The 21287-nt window shown below is 37.2% G+C and overlaps 1 protein-coding gene across 2 annotated transcripts in view; it reads left to right on the plus strand.

Annotated features, from left to right (window-relative positions):
- Positions 1-7482, plus strand: part of ZDHHC20 (zinc finger DHHC-type palmitoyltransferase 20) — a 77454-nt gene extending 69972 nt beyond the window's left edge. Inside the window, exons 11-13 of one of the 2 annotated variants that reach the window (XM_021678325.1) lie at positions 1258-1373; positions 2430-2507; positions 3946-7482. In XM_021678325.1, coding sequence (XP_021534000.1) covers positions 1258-1373; positions 2430-2467 — 154 coding nt within the window. In that variant the 3' untranslated portion in view covers positions 2468-2507; positions 3946-7482. The other variant, XM_021678326.1, reaches the window with a different exon arrangement.
- The last annotated feature ends 13805 nt before the right edge of the window (positions 7483-21287 follow it).

Here is a 21287-nt window from a genome sequence, read left to right on the forward strand (position 1 = left end):
CTAATATGTATATGTACCTAACATGCTTAGGATAACCATATTTTTTATCATCCAAACCAGAACACTTGGAGAATAAGAAAGAGAATGCTTGCTATTAATAGTTGAACCAGGACAATCACATATAACTGGAAATGTCTGGGCAAACCAGGAAACATGGCTATCCTAAATATGCTACATCTTTCTAGAAACTAAGACATTCTTTCAAGATGTGATTCTTGGTTTATATCAGCTATATTTTTTTTCAAAGAAATTAGTCGTACTATCCACCATTATATTTTGATAAACAGATTTAAACTGCAGTGTAAAAATAATATTAATGAGGATTTCAAAAATACAATGTAAAATTTTTTCTCATTCATTCATCTTAGAAGATACTTTTTCAGTATTTGCATGGCAAGCAAGCCAATTCATAAATTAAAAGAAATAGTTCATTTTAAATGAAATTTTAAAGAAGACAGAGATACTTCTGTTAAATAGTCGAAATTTATTTAGGACAGAAATAAATTGTGGGGGAGGAGGGGTTATAAATTCCAAACCATCTATTAGTATCAGAACATAGACCTTCAAACCTACAGTCTTAGGACCTTAGAACTCTAACATTTATTGTGAGCCTGAACAAGTCACTTAAACTGTGTGAGACTCAGTTTCCAACTCTATAAAATGAGGATAACCATACGTACCTCCAAGGGTTATTGTGAAGGTTGACATAATGCGTATAAGGAACCAGCACAGTGTCTGGCCCATAGTAAGTACACAAGAAATACTAGTTCCCTTTTCCTTCTTTTGTTCCTCCATTCCCTCCCTCCCTGGATCTCTTAGCAAGAAAAGTAAGTCTACGCTAAATCACTAAATCATTTTTTCCCCTTAGATCTAAACTGCAGAGGTAGAAAGCAGAAAACTTGGGAAATGACAGGTAATTTTTTTGTCCTGGCCACAGACATAGATCCTCACCTTGTGCTACTTTACAGCTCTTGATTAACACATTTTAAAAGTTTCACACCAGCCTCTGAAGCTTTTTTCTTTTGTCTAATTGTTTTCATTGGCACTGCTGGAATATAGATTCTTGGGTTTAGAGAGCCATTCAGTTGGGGGTCGGGGGCATATTTTTCTCTTGAAGATAGAGTTTTTTTAGAGTGCTGAGATCTCATGAGTTGCCCTCACATATTTAGGAGAAGGAATACTAATTTGCTCCTTATTAATTAAGTATCCTTAACTGAGCATTAAACTATTTACTGAATTATTTCTTCCTCTTTTCAGTATTGGCTCAAATCAACCCTTTCCTATCAAACCGCTTAGTGAATCAAAAAACCGATTGTTGGACAGTGAATCTCAATGGATAGAGAATGGATCTGAAGAAGGCACTGTCAGATCAGGTAATACTTGTCATTTGAAAACAGTGCTTTTTCTGGTTAAAATGAAGATCAGTGAGATTTAACAAATACGTAAAAATCAAAACAACATGATATTTTAAAATACTAAGATATGTGAGACTTTTTAATAAAATATCTTACAAATAGGGTGTCAGAGTTTATTAGTAGCTTTTATGGAGAAAGAGGTTTGAGTGAGGAGAAGTGTAGCGGCTACTACTGTGTTTTGTTCTGTTCAGAGTTGGGATTTTCTTTTGTTACCCAGCCACATATTTCTTTACCTCAGATATAGAAAGTTCTTTGGGCATTCACTATTCTGAATAACATTTAAACAAGGTTATTCTTTAGCACTTAACTTTTACTTATTTGAAAATAATTTTTGAAATGCATTGTAGTCTTTGCTACCTTAGTATAAAAAGAATGCACTGAATATATTTTAACCTTTTCTTGATGACTCAATCAATCCATGAATTGTGAATGCATTATAGAACAGTTGATAAGACAGAAATGGTCTTTCAAACCAGATCGGGTTTATAACATAGCCTGGCCACCTAACAAGCATTATAGCCTAAAATATATGCATGGTGGTTTTCAACAGCACTAGTAATAACATTGTCATCATCTTGCACTGTGAGAAAATGGTTTGGACATTCAGATCAATTGGTACCAACTCGAGGAAATACCCTAAAACTTGAAAACTTACTGTCAGAATTTCTGATTTTTTTTTTATTCTCTTAAATTGGTATCATTAGGATCTTCATTAGGATCATTAGACCCCGTGTAGGTCAAGGGAAAAATTCATTTCATGGGCTATGTAATTATTGCTGCTGAACATCTTTAAAAGCCAGTGGACATTTTTACAAATATAAGCATAAAAGCAGACTTTTAGCTCTTTAGCACTGCTTTTCTTCTGGGTTCTCCAAGTGGATATTGGTTGACACTATAAGCCTACTTAGTGTTTACATAAGAGTTGCTTTTACTGTAATCATCAATTTTACCAATTAGCCAGAAACTTAATACTTCTTTTTTTTTGTCCTGTCATATATAATTATGTGCTTACAGGGACAAATAACCATGTTACAGTGGCAATAGAAAATTGAGTACCACTTGTTCATAACTAACCATTTGAATAAGAGCAAGGTAAGACAGTATAAAGGTAATTTCCTTGAACAAATGCAGTTATTTGCATATTTTGTAATTTCAAAACAGTCAGTGTTTTTTTTTTACTCTTTTAATTATATCCGCAAAATCAGGTAGTTCAGAAGAGATTGGAAGGTAACAGCTGTGCTTAAATCCCATTTTTTCTTACCACTCCTAGTGCAATCTTTGTAAATACGTATTGGTAGATTAATGAAGAAACTAAAAAACGGTTTGGGTTGATATGCGGACAACTAATCTTTTCAGTAAACAGGGTCTTGTTAATTAGTTTAAGAAAGAAGAGTGACTAATTAGACTGCAGAAAAGACTGAAGAGGTTCACCAATATGACTTAGTTGGAAAAGATACAACAAAAGAGCAGTTTACTGTAGCGAGCCACACTGATCCGCTATTCTTGATTTGGCTAGCCCCGAGACAATAGCCAGAGGAAATTAATTTAAATAGCAATCGAGGACGTTCCAAACAGATTAAACATAAACTGTAGTATCAGCAGTGAGTAATGTAACTAAGTTGGATTTTGAGGGATGTAATGAATTCTCTGTCTCTCCTGATACTTCAAAACACTGTTTAACTTAGGAGCTAGCTCCGTGACTCAGTAGCATTTTAGGCAGCTATTAGATTTTTTGAAGTCTTCCTTATAATGTGTATTGGTTATCTTTTGCTCCATAACAAATTACCACAAACTTAGCAATTTAAGACAACATCCATTTATTACCTCAGTTTCTCTGTGTCAGGAGAGTTCATTTTTTTCAAAGAGTTCTCATCTGGAGTCTCAATTAGGGGAACGTCTGCTTCCTTGCTCAGCATTTTTCATTAGCTTTCAGTTCCCTACAAAGGACCCAGAGCCCATGTCCAAAGTAACAGCCAGAGCCTAAGACCTAGACTGAATTGGAACAGCGCTCTCAGTGGGGGCTTGTGTCAGGCTGGACTCCGAAGATGAGTGGTGGTTGTATCGTGTGATGATCATGTCAGCCAGAACTGCGGCTGTGGTATAGTCCTGGTTTTAAGATTCTTAATGTGAGCAGGATAATGTCTGATGTGTGGTTGTTGAAAATCTCAGCGACCTATAAGTGTTGCTCTGGGTATTTCCCCATATCCTGTAGCAGTCTTATGAAGGGGTAGATAAGGTGTCTCCTCAGATTATGTCCAAGTTAACAGTAAGGGAGAACTGTAAGAATCTACCTCTTTTTAAAATGCTCTCTTGATTGCTTCAGAGTAAGAAAGTCAGAGATATCACTTATTTACTGTTCATAAAAATCTTTGTTATTATTATAATATTAGTAGTATTAAAATATTTATTCTCTGTCTTGTTAGTTTAGCAGCTTTATACCTTAGACCAGAGAACCATTTAATAAATCTTTATTTTCAGAAATATAAAATCAAGTTTTAACCAATAACTTCAGTTGTTTCTGATTTTGTAGGTTTATAAAAACATATTATGGACTGATATTTTCAGCTTTATTTACAAGAAAATGATCAGTGGAATGAAATAATTGAAGTATAACAGAAGATATATTTTTTAAAAAGGAAGCCTTTGTACAGATTGCCAGATCCACAGAAGAAGCATTACTCCAGAGCAGAAAGATGCCTTAATCTTAAATACATCCATTTGTGCTACATCAACTTACTGCTACAAAAGTGACTTAATTTTACTTTGGAAATAACACTTACCTGTTATGAGATGCTATACTATGAGCTATCAAGTCACATGTTAACATGGCATATGTATTTTTTTGACACCTGAGTTACATAATTAGAGTGTTTCTTAGTATCCATATAAAGTTTCGTTCCCGAAACACAAGCTGAAAAGTTGTCTTAAGTGAAGTACATGTAGGGCAGTATGGTGGCTTAAGGTGAATAATAATATCCATTTACTGTTGCTTGTACTGTGTAAGGAAAAGAAAATAACTTTTTTTTATTGGGTGTTTGCTAATTTATAATTACTGTTTTATACTTTTCAACATTTATAATAAAGTTTTTTATTGTTGGCTATAAAATAACACTCAGAAAGATTCAGATATCTAAATATAATTATTTAAAACATGGAGCACATTTGTATAATTCATTGATGGCTTAGTTCTAAACATTAATACAACCATGAAATGTAGTGTTGTGCCCGAGGCTTAAAGGAAATTTGGCAGTATAGGAAATAGGTTCTCTCTGCTTTTAAATTACTTTTTTGTTGAACTTTCATGGGTATTTTTATGGGCAGGGAGACTCAAAGGCACATGTGCTATAGAAATATTGGACACAGTCAGAATAGTGGCAGTGGCTAGAAGAAAAGTAAAGAGGAAGATAGGCAGGTATTGTAAGCTGTTAAAAGTTATTTCTGGTCCCAAGGTATTTAGAATGCAACATGCTATTGACTTTCACGTGTCAATTTAGGCGATTACTAGAAATTACTTTGAAACTTTTTACGGTAGTCCTGTAACAGCTTAAACAGTGACTTGAAAGGCAGTTTGCACTAGGGTAGAACTGCTTAGTGTAATTCCTCTTTCTGGAAAGAAATTCTAACCTAAGTAGTCATTTAAGACTTCTAGTCTGTGAGCAGTGAATTCCACTCTTACATGCAAAATTTTAAATCTGACTTCCTAAACATCAGCGCCTTTCTGCCTGGTAGACCTAGATCTCCTTTTCCTTTTGAAATGCAATCTAAGTGACAGGAATTGTTGCATTAATTCTAAGGGAAAATACTGTATCCTGTAAAGGAGAAACAAGGTAGAAATGTTACTCCTCACTTATCCTGTTTAGTCAAATATACACACACAAACCAAAATGATTGATTGCTTCCAGTATTGGGTAGAGATAAATCTTAACCAGCATCTGTAAGTATCAACCATTACAGTTTCCCTATCTGTAAAATGGAATTGGGAGGAAAGGGTGTTATGTATGAGTTGGACTGGATGACCTCACATTCTTTGATTCCTAATTTTGCAAAATTAACCTTACATTTCATTCATCCAACAAATATTTTCAGAGTACCTCCTGTATGCCAAACATATGGTAGGGATAGCTCTGTAATTTCCTAGTGTAGCATAAATTTTATAGTCAGCTATTCCAGATCTTCAGTTCATAGGACTTGTCTAATTCTGTTGGCTATACTAATATTAGATTTTAAAAGGAAGTTATGGGTTTTTTCCCCCCTTTGAGCCAAAGGAATGAGTTAGCTTTGAAAATATAGTTTGGAATATTATTATTATGATCTTCTGTCTTTATTTCAACTTTGTAGTCCTAATAATCTTGACTCTAGAAAACTGAGAGTTAAGGGATAACAAAATATCACTTCATTTTGGCATTTTATGTATTATAAGGAAATTGTGAATGTTTAAACCTACTTGACTACTTTCAGAATTGTTCTGGTACTTTTTGTGAGTATTTCTACATTTAGATCAAAGGATTTGCATGCACCTGATTAACAGTTGAGGAAACATAAATTTCCCCTTTAACCTATCCAGGCACTTTTGTGGTGGTGTCTTTCTCTTTTAAGTTGTATTTCACCATCATCTTTAATAGCATAGCAAACACCTTTTCAGAAATTTTCACTTAAAGCTTTTTGCTTTAGTTACCTTTGCTTTAATTTATGGCCAACATTTTGCCACATTCTAAATACGTGGCTGATTTATTCATACATATTAATGGTCATTCAGCAGGGGCCTACAAGCTGCATGGGAGTCAGGGCAAGGCTGCCTCTTTGGTATTTCAACTGGTATTGATTAGCGCTATCAACTGTGGGGGAAAGGTCAAAATGAAGGCCTTCAAAATGTATTAGTACTATCTTTGATCTGTCAAACACTTTGAATAGTTGTGGTGTGATATTTAAGGAAAATAAAGTTGAATTTCAGGGCTTGCCATTGCCATTAAAGACAAAGTTGACAGGAGTCTTGGTTTTACCTGGGTACAGATTTACTTGAATATTCAGTACCTGAGGCATCTGACCAATATCACTTTGCCAAACCAAAGAGCAGCTGCAGTACAGTAGTTATTGAACATGAACACGTTTACAGAGTTTAGTTCCATCTTTACATGTGGATGAATTTTAAAAACCTTTTTACATATGGAATGGTTTTGATCCAATGTGTCATAGGTGAATTTAACTGTAAGATTAGTTTAAATCAAATATGCAATGTTTACTTGAATTTTGTTTCTTTTAGAAAGATTTTGACTATGTTTACAGGATTGTTCAAATTAAAGATTATCAGACACCTGAGATGTCCATTCAGTAATCTTTAAAGCAAATGTATATTAAGGGCTTAGTGTTAGGATCTGTATATTTGGGGCACCGAATAGACAGTGACTTACAAATATGTTTTGCTTACATTTTGTTCTAGGACTAGCACTGCTATCAATGGAAACTATTTTTAAAATAACTAATCTGTTATTAAGAAATTAATCATATTTTTGCATTTCAGCCAAAATAAAGAACCATATCTGATAATTTGTAAGACATAGGTAATATGTAAGCCTGAAATCCATGTGTTTCATATGATCTGAACTGTATTTTCCAATCTAAATTAAAAATGCAATATAGATTCAGAAAGTTCCATATTTTTCTAATGACTTCACTTTATATTATTTTGTTGGGTTGCATAAAGAGGCAAGGAATTGTATTTGTATTAAAAGATTAAGAAAGCTATTAGTCAAGTTTATTATATTTGTACATGATTGCAGATGAGGCTATGCCCATTTAAAAGAAAAGATGGACACTATTTTAAAGTGATCTTTAATATGTTTTTATAGAAACAAATTTGAAATACGGTTTATTTTGGTTGTCTTTGCTTATCAAGTACTGTAAGTCCTGTATTTGTTTCTCATAAGTATAATCCTGGACCATGACTTAATGTTAACTCTTTGCTTTGTCTTTTGGATGGCCTAACCTACATTAACATGAAGGCTGAACATTTTTAAACTTTTTTTTCAAAAATCATAATAATGATTTACTTTATTAATAAACAAAATAAAGTCCTGAAAGAACAGTTTTTTGTTGTTGTTGTTATAAAGTGTTATTTACCAAATGAGAGAATAACTATTATTTTGGTCATCTTGAAAATTTGGTAAAATAGTGTTGAGAGAATTAGCTAATAATTTGGGAGTAACCACATCTAAGACAGGTACTATTTGAGTGCAGTGGTGTTTTAGTTTACGTAGGCCCGAGGTATAGATTGCTTTATTGAAAAGGATTTAAATTTGCTTTCAGTGAGGGGCCCCTGGGTGGCTCAGTCGGTTAAGCGGCTGCCTTCAGCTCAGGTCATGATCCCAGGGTCCTGGGATCGAGCCCCGCATCAGGCTCCCTGCTCAGCGGGAAGCCTGCTTCTCCCTCTCCCACTCCCCTTACTTGTGTTCCCTCTCTCGCTGTCTCTCTCTGTCAAGTAAATAAATAAAATCTTTTTTAAAAATAAATAAAAAAATAAAAAAAATAAATTTGCTTTCACTGAACATAAGTTGATTTTCAATTCAAAAGCCACTTTAGGATTTTAAGTACCTTTGAAACATTGTAAGAGTTGTTGAATTATGGTTGTCAAAATGCCCAATAATGGGTTTTATCTTGTGTAGAATTCTTTTCGACATTTGTGTTCTAATTCCCTTCCAAATCAACAAAGTTTTGATATTTGAGGCTGCTGAATAAAACAGGAAGGCTGTGAGAGCTAGGATTCCCAGTTTTTAGACTAGCAAAATTTCAAAGCATTCGCAGGAACCAGTAGAGGCCAGTAGAGATGAAGCAACCTTTATGTTTTGTTTTTTTGGAAAGCAGAGGGTAATTTAGAGCACTGTGTTTGGGGTAGGAAGGAAGATAGACTACTAACTGGCCAAAAGGCCATTTTGAGACGCAAAGCACTAATGACATCACGTTGGCTTTACTTTTCTCACTTCTCATAAGCTAACTTTTCGGAACCATTCTGGAAAAGTTGAGTGATGTTGGCCTCTTTTACCTGTCTTACACTCATGCACCCCAGAATCTAGAGGGATGAGAACTAACATTTAGTTTTTCTTCTAACAGGTTTTTATGGATGTTTTAACACTCCCATGAAGTTAACCTCATTTTCTTTAACCCCTCCGTATCAGTGCCTTCCATCTGATATAGAGGATTTAAGTGCTGTTTCCACTCCTTAATTTACCACCTGTTGTTCTTCAAGCAAGAATGTCACCTTTCAGCCCATTCTCCAGTAAGGTAATTCTTTTCATCCAGGATTTCCAATCCAGTAGCGTGCTTCCATCACACTTCCCCATGACTCCAAACCAAGGTAGGGCTCTGTGCTGCCCAAAGGACCACACTATTATTACTAATTTAATTTAGCCATATATTGGTCACACATACTTTCAAGTCAACTCCCTAGATTATAAATTCTTGAGGACTTTTTTTTTTGGTACTAACTACCCACAAAATGAACACTGAGGTTCAGAAAAGAATTGTAAGGAATTTTATGTTCATTACTCTGTCATGTCCCAAGTTCTCAAAGAAAAGTGAGCATCATAGCCTATAAAATTATCCCAAACTTGAAAAAGATTTGTCAAACAATCTTTGACACATTTTAGTGGAAGTCTAAATTTATGGTGCAGTATCATTGCAGAGCAGTTTGGCAATATCAAGTTTTCAAATGCCCATATTCTCTGACCTACTTTGGGGAATTTCATAGATTTACTTCTACACTATGAGCAGGACATAAAGATATTAGTTGCAGAGCTGTTTGAACAACAGAAGACTGGAAACAGCATGTCCCACCGCCATTTATGGTGGCAGAATGCAAGAGAATATCTGAAAGGATACACGATGAACTATTAGTAGGGTTGCCTCCAGAGGAAACGAGGGGCCAGGAGTAGGTTACATTTCACCGTTTGCCCTTTCATACTATTTTATTTTTATGTTGTGTGTACATGTTACTTTTAAAAAAGAAAAATGGGTGAGGCATTCTATAGATCAGTGAGGGAGAAATAGGTTGTTTGAGGTGTGATGCTGGACCTGCGTGCCAGCCATTTGGGAAAAAATGAAGTTGCTGTATCCTTCACACCCTACATCAGGACAAATTCCAGTTGGCTCATGAACTTAACATTAGAAAATGAAAACAAATACTGCAGAAAAAGAATGGGTAACAAGTTCTAAAACGGGCTAGGAAAGGTATTTCTCAGTGGGCACAGTACTGGTGGTCATGAAGAAAAACAGATTTGAGTACATGCAAATTTAAGAGGAAAACTAGAACTAACAAGAAAAAATGGAGGTAGAACAAGAAGAAATGCACAAAAGAAACAGGGATCAATAATAGCATATAAAAAGATGCTTGGCTTCATTAATTAAGGAAATACAAGTGAAAACACCGATGAGATTATTTTTGCCTAAGATAGGCAATAGCCAGTGTTGCTGAGGATGTGGGCAAAGAAGCATTTTGGTGGGAATGTAAAATGGCTTAACTTCACTAAAAAAGTAATTTGGCAATATATGTCCAAGTTTCACTGTGCATAATCTTAGTACTGGCCACTGTACTCTTAGGAGTTTATATAGAGATATGCACATAAGGCTGAGTGTTTGAGAGGCTTTTGGAAAAGCAGCACATGTTCCTTTATAGGGAATCAGCTAAATTATGTTACTCTTTTCCGGAGACTACAATGAAGCCATTTAAAGAAGGTTTTGTATAGCTGTATACATAAAAATTGTATCTCCATGGGAAAGATCTGAAGACATTACATATATAGTATGATCCCACCTAGAGCTTTCCAAGTACATGTTGTGTACCTGTGTGTTCAAACTCAGCCTATTTGTTGAGCACCTGCTCCAGAGGATGGGTGAGTGCTGGGACCAGAGGCAGCATAGAGCCGCAGCCTGTCCTGCCTTCCAGGGCTGACTTGGGGAGGGGGGGGAGGGTGGGCAGGTGCCCCTACCTCCTGGCTGCTGGGGGAATATGGGCACCCAGGACCTCTACACTGAGATGGTAAGGGAAACTCCTAGGCCAGAATCCCGGAGCCCAGTCAGGCAGAGTGAGGGCCCAGGACATCAGCAGGCCTCTGGGCATTCTTGGAACAGGGGACGAAAAATGCCAGCTTATAAGGTGCCTCGTTTGGCTGCTCGGAAGTGACCACCTCTTTGGAAGATTTACCAACTATAAACCTGTGCATATAGTGTGGATAAGCTGCCGTAAGCCTTTCCCTCAGCCTTTTAAACTTCAAGCCCTTGTTGGCAACATGTGGCCTTTCTAGATGCAGAGAAGCCCATCAACATATGCTAAAAGTACAATTAGAGAAACGACTTGTTTGTGATCATCTTTTTGTTAAAATTCACTCAAGAGACACATCATCTGGAAATGACTTTTGGAAATGCAATCTCTACATCACGTTTTGGATTCACGTCCACATTTGTGTCCAGAGTTGGAGGAAAGGAGAGAAGACAATGAGAGGCAGGGAAGGGTTTCCCCAGAACGTGTGTGTTGGAGCCATTTTCTGGATGTGTGCTGTCACTCAGCACTCCTGTATATAGTGTATATAGTGATTAAACTTCAGTCCTTCATTAAAGTATGTAGCTTTTCTAGATGTTTAGATGTGCTCATCATATTTAACAGTAGATATAGAAAGATGGGGTTAATATTTCGCTCTTCTTAGATTTTCTTTCTAATAGAAACACTGAACCACTCTGAAAAATAATTTATACTTTTCACTGAGTAGATGGAGGAGACTGAGAAGGGAAAATGCACATTTCCTGCAATGTTGCTGTATATGTGGTGTATACAATAGAAAAGGGTGTGCTCTGATTTCATATGACAGATAGAGGTTTGATAAATACTTTGTATACTTTCTTGGTTAAATTCGTAAGAAAGACTTTTGAACAATACTTTTAGAAGTTATATTCTTAATCTACCTCTGGAGTACAACATGCCTCTATTTTGTCCTTTAGTTAGGTTGGGAAGACAAAAAAGTAAGGAAAGATTTTGCCAAAATGTCATATTTTGGAGACCCTTTCAGATTATAACCATTCCTCCCCATGTAAGTTTTACTCCAAACAGCTCTGCGCAGAGTGAACTTTGTAGGTCCATATTTTAACATCTAGTCTTTCTAGACACTATGAAGTGAAGATGTTTGTTACACATAGTAAAGTAATGTGTTTTTTATACCTTTTTTTTTTGGTTGTTAAGTTCAAAACCTAATGTCCTGTGATGGAGTTTATTTAAAAAAAAAAAAAAAGGACTATCTTCTGGAACTGATGTTGTTAATCCATCTCTGAGCTATATCACATTTATGAACTCTTTACTGGAAAAGTTACAAAAGAATGTATGAAAGGAAAGAATGTATGTATGCCATCTGTTCATTTTTAGAAAACACTCCAAATTATACTTCATTCCATATGTGTGGGGGCTTTGGGGGTTTTTGTTGTTTTGTTTTTGGTTGTTAAATGATCCTTTATTGAAATGCTTTCCTTGTAGTTCTTAACCAGCGGGGCATTCCACACACGTCCCATTGACATCATCTATGATGTCATGAGGGTGGCGGCCATCCACACTGCAGCCCACAGACCGGGCAGTCCCCAGGATCTCTTTAATGGTTCCAGACAGTTCTCTGGCTAAAGATTGGTGCCACATCTGTCGGGCATTGCTGACAATCTCATCAAAAGTGGTATTTCCACTGTGCTTAATGTTTTCTTGCTTCTTTCTGTCTCTTGGCAGTTCCTTGAAGGCTTTGATAATCAGGGCGGAGGCAGAAGGTACCCCTTCAATCTGGACCTGTCTGTTCTAAATGCTCAATCTCACCGTCATCCTCAGACCCTCCAATCACCAGTTGCCTTGATAATGTCATCACCAACCTTTTTTTTTGGAGACAGACCCAGGGGGCTGATCTTAGGAGCCAGGGCAGACGTGACACCAACTTCCCCACCAGTGCACCTCAGGTACACAAGTTTGATCTCACTGGGGTCGGATTTAGGGGTCGTGATGGAGGTGGCTGGTGTTGGAGGAACCTGAATTCAGGATGACTGAAGAGTGGCACTGTGGCCTCCTCAGAGCCAAAAACCAAAAGGTCTATATGTGTTTGTAGTGGATGAAATTAAGTTTCATGGGGCGCCTGGTAGGCTCAGTCGATGAAGCGTCTGCCTTCGGCTCAGGTCATGATCCCAGGGTCCTGGGATCGAGCCCCGCATCGGGCTCCCTGCTCGGCGGGGAGTCTGCTTCTCCCTCTTCCTCTGCTGCTCCCCGTGCTTATATTCCCTCTCTCTCAAATAAATAAATAAAATCGTAAAAAAAAAAAAAAAATGAAGTTTCTTGTTTTGAAACACCCTAGATGTCTTGGGTGATGACACATGATATAAAGCTAGTGCAATAACATTTTATAAATATCTTTCTGCTTAATTTTATGTAAAATTGGAGAAATATTTTATAGGTAGAATTGTTAAACCACTTTGAGAAGTACACATTTGGTACTTGTTCATTGGTTTGTGAGTGAGATAAAAGGCAGTACAAAGCTGAGGTTCTACAAATGTGTTTCTATGTAGATTATAGCTGCAGATTGATCTGTATCAATCAGCATTTTATATAGCTATAGTTTATAGATACACTGTTAAACAGTTAAATGGAAAACATGCTTTCTTGCTGATACTCTAGTAGTATATAGGTCAAGTAATGATCAGTCTTAGAAGCATTCAATTATATATTCTGTGCTTTATTGCTTAATGTCTTATTTTATACTGATTATTAAAAGAGAAGGGACTCTTCTAATTGAAATATTTACAGGGGCCTGATGTTCTGTCCTGCTTCTAAGATGAAACATTTTATTCTCCTTCCAAAGACTAGACTACCTTTCTTTATTAACTGAGCTGATGATGTTCACTCATACTGATAAAAATGCTAGTGCTTCCAAACTTTGACACAGGACATTACTCCTGACAAATTAAAAAGTGAGATACAAAACCATGTGTATGATCCTCAGTCATGTAAAAAAATGTATATGCCTGGAGACTGTGCTCTGTTTTGTGGGTTATAAGTGATTTTGTTTTGGGATGCCTGGGTGATTCAGTCGGTTGAGCGTCCAACCCTTGGTTTCAGCTCAGGTCATGATCTCATAGGTGGTGGGATCGAGCCCCAGGTCAGGCTCCAGGCTCAGCGGGGAGTCTGCTTGAAGATTCTCTCTCCCTCTGCCCCACCCCCTGCTCATGCACTCTCCCTCTCTCTCTTTCTCTAAAAAAATAGAAATCTTAAAAAAAAAATAAGTGAATTTGTTTTATTATCTAATTATTTTTCAGTTTTCTATGATGAGCACATATTGCTTTTAAATTTGCAGAGAAAAACATATATAAAAGCATTGAAGGAGCTGGAAGGAAGCACCCAAACAGTTGGGAAAGGGGGAGGAGTCAGCAGAGCAGTAGTGAGGGGATCTTCTGTGTTTTGCTTTGTATGTTATATACTACATGAATCTTTTTTAAAGATTTGTTTAATTAAGAGATAGCGGGGGGATATCTTATTTACCATTATACCTCCCATGCCTAAAAATAGTGCCAGTCACATAGTAGGCACTCAGTAGTTTCTCAGTGTGATTCCCTACATAGAAAACAATAACTGTGCAGACATGGAGATCTGGAAGGATATTATTTTTGTAACCAGGAAAAAAAAGTTCAGTCGTACCTTATGACTGGAAGGTTATTTTCCAGTACCAATGCCAGGCATTGATGCTGGAGTTCCGGTGGTGGGAACTGTGCCTGAGAAGTATGCAGCTGTGTGAGTCGTCTGTACACAGATACACATGACAGCATCGAAACAGCTTATCAGCCATAATAAAAGATATTAAATACTTAATGGATATATCCACCCTCTGCAATACTGTGCATTTTTTTTTTAAGTAAAAAGAAGTATCTATATAGACTGACAGGGAAGGTCCATGATACATTGCTGAGTGAAAAAAAGCAAGTTCAGACTATCAATACATGCAACAACTCCAGTAGATCTCAAGGAATTACTCTGAGTGAAACACGCCAACATAATTCCGTTTATATAACACTCTTGAAATAACAAGCTTATAGAAATGAAGAATAAATGAGTAAGGTTGTCAGGGGTTGGGAAGTAGAGAATGGAGTTATAAAGGGAGAGCATGAGAGAGCCCTGTGGTGATGGCACAGTTCTGTACCTTGATTGTGGGGGTTACACAATTCCACATGTGACAAAATTGCATAGGAAACTATACACACTCACAAGTGAGTGTGTGTAAAACCGTGAAATTGGAGTAAGCTCTAGGTTGTACCAGTGTTGCTTTCCTGGTTTGATAATGTACTATGGTTATATAAGATACTACCACTGGGGGAAACAGAGTGAAGGATACACAGGGCCCCTTAGTACTTTTTTTTTTTTTGGCAACTTTCTGTGAATCTCTAATTCCAAATGATAAGTTGGAAAAAAGTTGGAAAAAGCAAGTTGCAGAACAAAGTGTATAGTATGATTCCTTTTTTTTTTTTTTTTAAGTATGTTATGGGTGGCTCAGTCGGTTAAGCATCCAACTCTTGACTTCAGCTCAGGTCATGATCTCAGGGTCATGGGATTGAGCCCTAGGTCAGGCTCCACACTGAGCAGGGAGTCTGCTTGAGGATCTTGTCTCCCTCTGCTCCCCCCAGCTTGCTCTCTCTCTCTCTCTCAAAACGAAATAATCTATAAAAAAATAAATGTTATACACAACATGCACATGCATTTGTATGTCTGTAAGTTTTATATGCATAGGAGAACACCTAAAGGGTAGACAGCAAATTGTTCCTACTACTTAGCCCTGGGGACGAGGAGGGTAAGTGGGAGTGGGCTGACACAGGAGGGAAGATTTTCACTGCTTCCTCCACATGTTTGCCCACTGTTTAGACTTTTTTCTCAATGGACTTTTATATTATACTTTGATATTATTTTATTAACCAATAAGAAATTTTGTGAGTGGTGCTTTTAAAACAGGAGGAAGAGAGGCTGTAAGAATGGCCAAGAAGTTATCACCTCCCTTTTTAAATAATGAAATCTAAACATCACAGGAATCACCTCAGTAAAATTCCTGTGGCATCAAAATAAATACAAAGTAACATCTGCTTCTTAGAAATTTCAACAAACTTTAGTTGTCAACATAAAGAGCACAGTCAACAGAAATATCCTTGACTGTGGAGGTAAAGCTACCTGGCTAGAATCAGACTTGTGTGCCCTAAGGCTTTCAGGATTTGCACTGACACCACACATAATGCTCTTGATTTTAGTTAGGGACAATTTATTGTACATAGTATAAGAGGAATTTAAGACTGTGGCTAGATATAAAGTTAATGTGAAACAATAATATACATGGTCTTTATTGTGCTGCTCATACAGATCACTCACACGGGCAAATTATTCATGTTCAAGTTAAGGTATAAGGAAGGAAGAAAAATGGAATAGAAAGTCTTCCTTTTTAACAACACCCTTTTTAAAGAAGAACAAAAAGGACAGCAAGTAAGAAAAATAATATGAGGAATCAATGCTTTGGAGTTTTCTGGCTTCTGAAAGGAGAAAATGTGAGTTTCCACAATGGAGAAGGCTAGTGAGAAAATAGATGCTTTGAGGTGGAACAGAGAGTTTGGTTTTGAATATCTTAACTTTGGGATAACATCTAGATAAAGATGTCAAATAATGGGATGTTTCAATCTGGAGCTTATAAGAGATATTACAAATTTTGTGCATCAGATCTATAGACTGGAAATGATCACCATTAATGGCAAATGTGTAGATAAGTATGTAAAATTCTATTTTATTATCTTAATTTTTCTAAAAGCTGTGCTTGTTTAAAACAAAAATTATGATGCTGTATTGTGAGATTTGTAACATTAAAAGCACAAAAAAACGGGTTGGTAAATGGAACTATACAGTTGTAATGAAAGTAGTATAATATTAACTCTAAGTAGACTGATAAAGATGTATTTCATAATTCCTGGAGAAACCACTAAAAAATACTGTAGAGCGGTATAACCTAAAAGTGAACAGACGAGCCAAAATGGAATAATAAGAAATGTTAACCCAAAAGAAATCAAGGGAAAAACTGAGACACAAAAACCAAATGAGACTAATAGAAAACAAATAGCAAAAAGCAGACCTTAATCATAACTTAAATGTAAATATACTAAATACTACAAAGATAATAATTGTCAAATTGGATTTTTTTTTTTTTTAAAGCAAGACCATAGGGGCATCTGGGTGGCTCAGTCACTTGGGCGTCTGACTCTTGATTTCAGCTCAGGTCATGATCTCAGGGTTGTGAGATCCAGTCCGGCATCGAGCTCCATGCTGGGCATGGAGCCTGCTTAAGATTCTCTTTCTCCCTCTCCCTCTCCCCCTCGCCCCACACTCAAGCATGCACTCTCCCTCTCTCTCTAAAAAAAAAAAAAAAAAAAAAAAAACCCTATTATATGATTATATCCTGTCTCTAAGAAATGTATTTTAAACACAAAGAAAAAAACTTCAAAGTAAAAGGATGAAAATATATATATATGTCATGCAAACAGCCATCAGATAAAATATACTTTCATAATGATAAAAGATCAATACTTCAGGAAGGCATAATACTTAAGGATTTATATGTGCCTAATTACAAAGCTTCAAAATAAAGTAAAAACAACTAAAGGGCGAAATAAACAAACCTAGAGGCATAGTTGCAATATTTTAAATCCCTTCCTTTATAACTGATAAAATGCCTATGCCAAAAGTCAGAATATAAAGAGTTGAGTGACCCTATCACCCACCTTGACCTAACTGACATTTACAGAACAGTACACCCATTATCCTTAGAATGCACTTATCTCTGGGGCACCTGGGTGGCTCAGTCATTAAGAGTCTGCCTTCAGCTCAGGTCATGATCCCGGCGTCCTGGGATCGAGCCCCGCATTGGGCTCCCTGCTCTGCTGGGAGCCTCCTTCTCCCTCTCCCACTCCCCCTGCTTGTGTTCCTGCTCTTCCTATCTGTCTCTGTCAAATAAATAAATAAAATCTTAAAAAAAAAAAAGAATGCACTTATCTCCATTAACACATGGGATGTTCACTAAGACCACATGGTGAGCCATAAAAAAAATTTCAAAAATTTTGAAAGACTAGGGACACCTGGGTGGCTCAGTCAGTTAAGCATCTGCCTTCAGCTCAGGTCATGATCCCAGGGTCCTGGGATTGAGTCCCACATTGGACTTCCCTGCTCAGCAGGGAGCCTGCTTCTCCCTCCCCAACCCCACTATGCTCTCTCTCGCTATCTCTGTTGCTATCTCTCTCTCTCAAATAAATAAAATCTTTAAAAAAGATTTTTTTTGAAATATTGAAATATTTTTCAATGTCTTATTACCGTGACAGAATAAAATTAGAAATTAATAGCAATAAAACATCTAAAAAATTGTTACCCTTCTTGCATGGTTACATATTTATGTAGATACTAGCAGAAACACCAGTCCCCCCCATGCCTAACACCTTGCAAACAATGCAGGTCAGATGGTGTAAACCTACATATGTGGTGGAACATTGTACCATCAAACAGGAATCCTGAAATATGAATTTCTCCACTTCCATAGAATTTCTGTGCTCCTAAGAGAGAAGACAGGATCCTGGGTCCTCACCCCTTGGAATGTAACAATATTTCCCTGGAGGGGAGACTAATAGGAAGATAATGTTCAACATCACTCCTGAGACTCCTGAGGTCTGGGTTATTCAGTCACCCTTTCCATTAGCCTTGCCCCCTACTCTGGAATGTAACCATTTGGCTCCCAAAAAGATAAGAGAAGATTTATTATCTTCTGGGTGGCAACAATTAGTTCTACCTTTCAGGCACAAATGACTGCAGAGTGATAAAAGTAAACATCTTAAAATCAATTTTATAGCTCAAGAGGTCAAGACTTTGCAAGAACACTGAAAAATTCAGGAACAATTGGCCTTTTAATAGCACATAAATATATCAATGGGTGAAAAAAATCACAAAGGAAATTAGAAAATATTTTGAACTGAATGATAATGAAAATACAAAATACCAAAATCTGTCTTGTGCAACTAATGCAGTGCATACAGGAAATTTACAGATTTAAATGCTTACATTTAAAAAAGAGCCTTCAAAGTTGATCTGTCTAAATTAAGGGGCCAGAAGAAGAAAAACAAATTAAACTCGAATGAAAAAAAGGTAAAGATAAAGAGCAGAGAATAATGATGTAGAATATAGAATATAGAAAAACAGTACAAAAACTAACAGAACCAAAAGTTCTCTGGAACAATTTCTAAAGTTGATCAGTAAGGTCTTGATCAATACACAAATTACTAATATCAGTAATGAAGAGGATACTCACTACAGGTCCTACTGATGTCAAGAGAATCGAAAGGGAATATTATGAACATGATGGCAATGAATTTGATAACTTAGATAAAACAGATAAATCCCTTATCAAAACTGACAAGATGAGGGGCGCCTGGCTGGCTCTGTCAGTTAAGCTTCTGCTTCCGCTTGGCTGGGGTCATGATCCGCAGCCCAGCTATCAGTCCTCGCTGCTCCCTGCTCCCTGCTCAGCGGGGAGACTGCTTCTCCCTCTGACCCTCCCCCTGCTCGTCCTTTCTCTCTCTCTCTCAAATGAATAAAATCTTTAAAAAATTTTTTAAAAAACCTAACAAGATGAAACAATCTGAGTAGCAAAAAGTGAATATGTAATCAAAAACTTCTACACAACTTCCAGTTCCAGAACAAGATTAAATAAAGGTATTACTTCCACTACATGCAACCAAAATTTCTGGATATTATGTAGAAGTAGTGTCTGAAAAGTGAAGAGAAGGCAGACCATTTGGGAACCTCAGGACCCAAGAAACAACATGGCAGTTCCCTAGGTTTTCTTTTTGTATCCGATATTGGGTGTTGGAGAAGCTTGGCAGTGTGGAAACCCCAGTGGGAGCAGACACAAAAAGCCTGTTCTCTAGCCAAAAGAGCAAGAAGGAGCAACCTACCAAGACAAAACATTTAGACAGTAACTCCCTTATTGAGTCAAACAGCACACTTACACACACACACACACACACACACACACACACAAAAGTGCAGCCCTCTGCTTACCCTATCAGCAAAGCCCAGTGAGGAGCCTAGATTTCTATTCTCAATCGGCTGTCATGAGGTGCCCCCCCTTTCCTGCTGGGGCGGCATAAGAAGAAACCAGGTGGTGAACTGGCGCTTTCACCACCATCCAATAATAATGAAACCTCACCTCTTACACAGTGACATTAGAGACTACAGGGGGAGGGGGCAATAAGGAGGGACCTCTTCAACAACCAGAGGTGGTGTCAGTGAAAGCCTTCTGGGGATCCCAAAATACAGCCTCTACCCAACAATAATGAGGCTCCCTAATGGAGTGTCAAATGGAAAACCTAGACTTTCACACCCATTTGGCAGAAATGAGACCGTACCTATTTCCTTAGGGGGGACAGTGTCAGAGGGGGCCTGCTAAAACAGAAGATTTAAGTAAGACCCAAGGTCACATAATACCTAAAATGTCCAAGATACAATAAAAAATCGATCATACCAAGAACCAGAAAAACCTCATCTTGAGAGAAAATACAACAGGTACCAACACTGACATGTTGAAGTTACCCGACAAGAATTTTAAAGCAGCCATCATAAAAACGTTTCAGTGAACAATTATATATATTCTTGAAACAAATGAAAAATAGAAAGTCTCAGCAAAGAAATAGAAGATACAAAGAAGAAACAAATGGAAGTTATAGAACTGAAAAATACAATAACCAAAATAGAAAACATAATGGATGGGCTCAACAGTAGAACAGAGGGAACAGAAGAAAGATTTAGTGAAGGTGAAAATAGAATAATAGAAATTACCAATCTGAACAACAGAAAATGAACTCAGGGTCAGGGGAGGAACGGGGAGAACAGAGCCTCAAGGACCTGTGGGACTGTGTCAAAAAATCTAACATTCCCATTATTGGAGTTCAAGAAGAAGAGGAAAAAGAGTGTGGGGCTGAAAAAGTATTTGTAAAAGTATGATCGAAAATTCTCCCAAATTTGACAAAATACATAAACATGCAGATTTAGGAAGTGAGTGAACCCTAAACAATAAAAAATCCAAGCCAACACTGATCATAATCAAACTTCTGAAAACTAAAAGGAAACAATTCTCGAAAGCAGTGAGAGAAATGACACCTTACCTATAGGGAAAAACATGTTGAATGGCAGTGGATTTGGACTTCTCATCTGAAAATAAGAAGCAAGAAGGAAGTGACACATTTTTCAAGTGCTGAAAGAAAGAACCATCAATGCAGAATCCTATATCTGGTGAAAATATTGTTCAGGAATAAAAGGGAAATCAAGACTTTCTCAGACAAATGAAAACTAAGTGAATTCATGGTGACAGATCATGGCTACGCTTGTGGTGAGAGCAGCATAAGGTTTATACGAGACATTGAATCACTATGTTGTATACCTGAAACTAATGTAACATTATGTGTCAACTATACTTCAATTTAAAAAAGTAAGTGAGGGGCCCCTGGGTGGCTCAGTCGTTAAGCTTCTGCCTTCGAGTCCTGATCGAGGGTCCCAGGGTCCTGGGATCAAGCCCCACATCAGGCTCCCTGCCCCGCGGGAAGCCTGCTTCTCCCTCTCCCACTTCCCCTGCTTGTGTTCCCTCTCTCGCTCTCTCTCTCTCTGTCAAATAAATAAAATCTTGCCAGCAGACCTACCTGGAAAGAATGCCTAAACAGTAAAGAAATGATAAAATAAGGATTCTTGCAACATCAGAAAGAAAGAAAGGAAGGAAGGAAGGAAGGAAGGAAGGAAGGAAGGAAGGAAGGAAG

The sequence above is a fragment of the Neomonachus schauinslandi genome, chromosome 3 (genome assembly GCF_002201575.2).
Source record: "Neomonachus schauinslandi chromosome 3, ASM220157v2, whole genome shotgun sequence".
In the NCBI taxonomy this organism is placed as follows: Eukaryota; Metazoa; Chordata; class Mammalia; order Carnivora; family Phocidae; genus Neomonachus; species Neomonachus schauinslandi.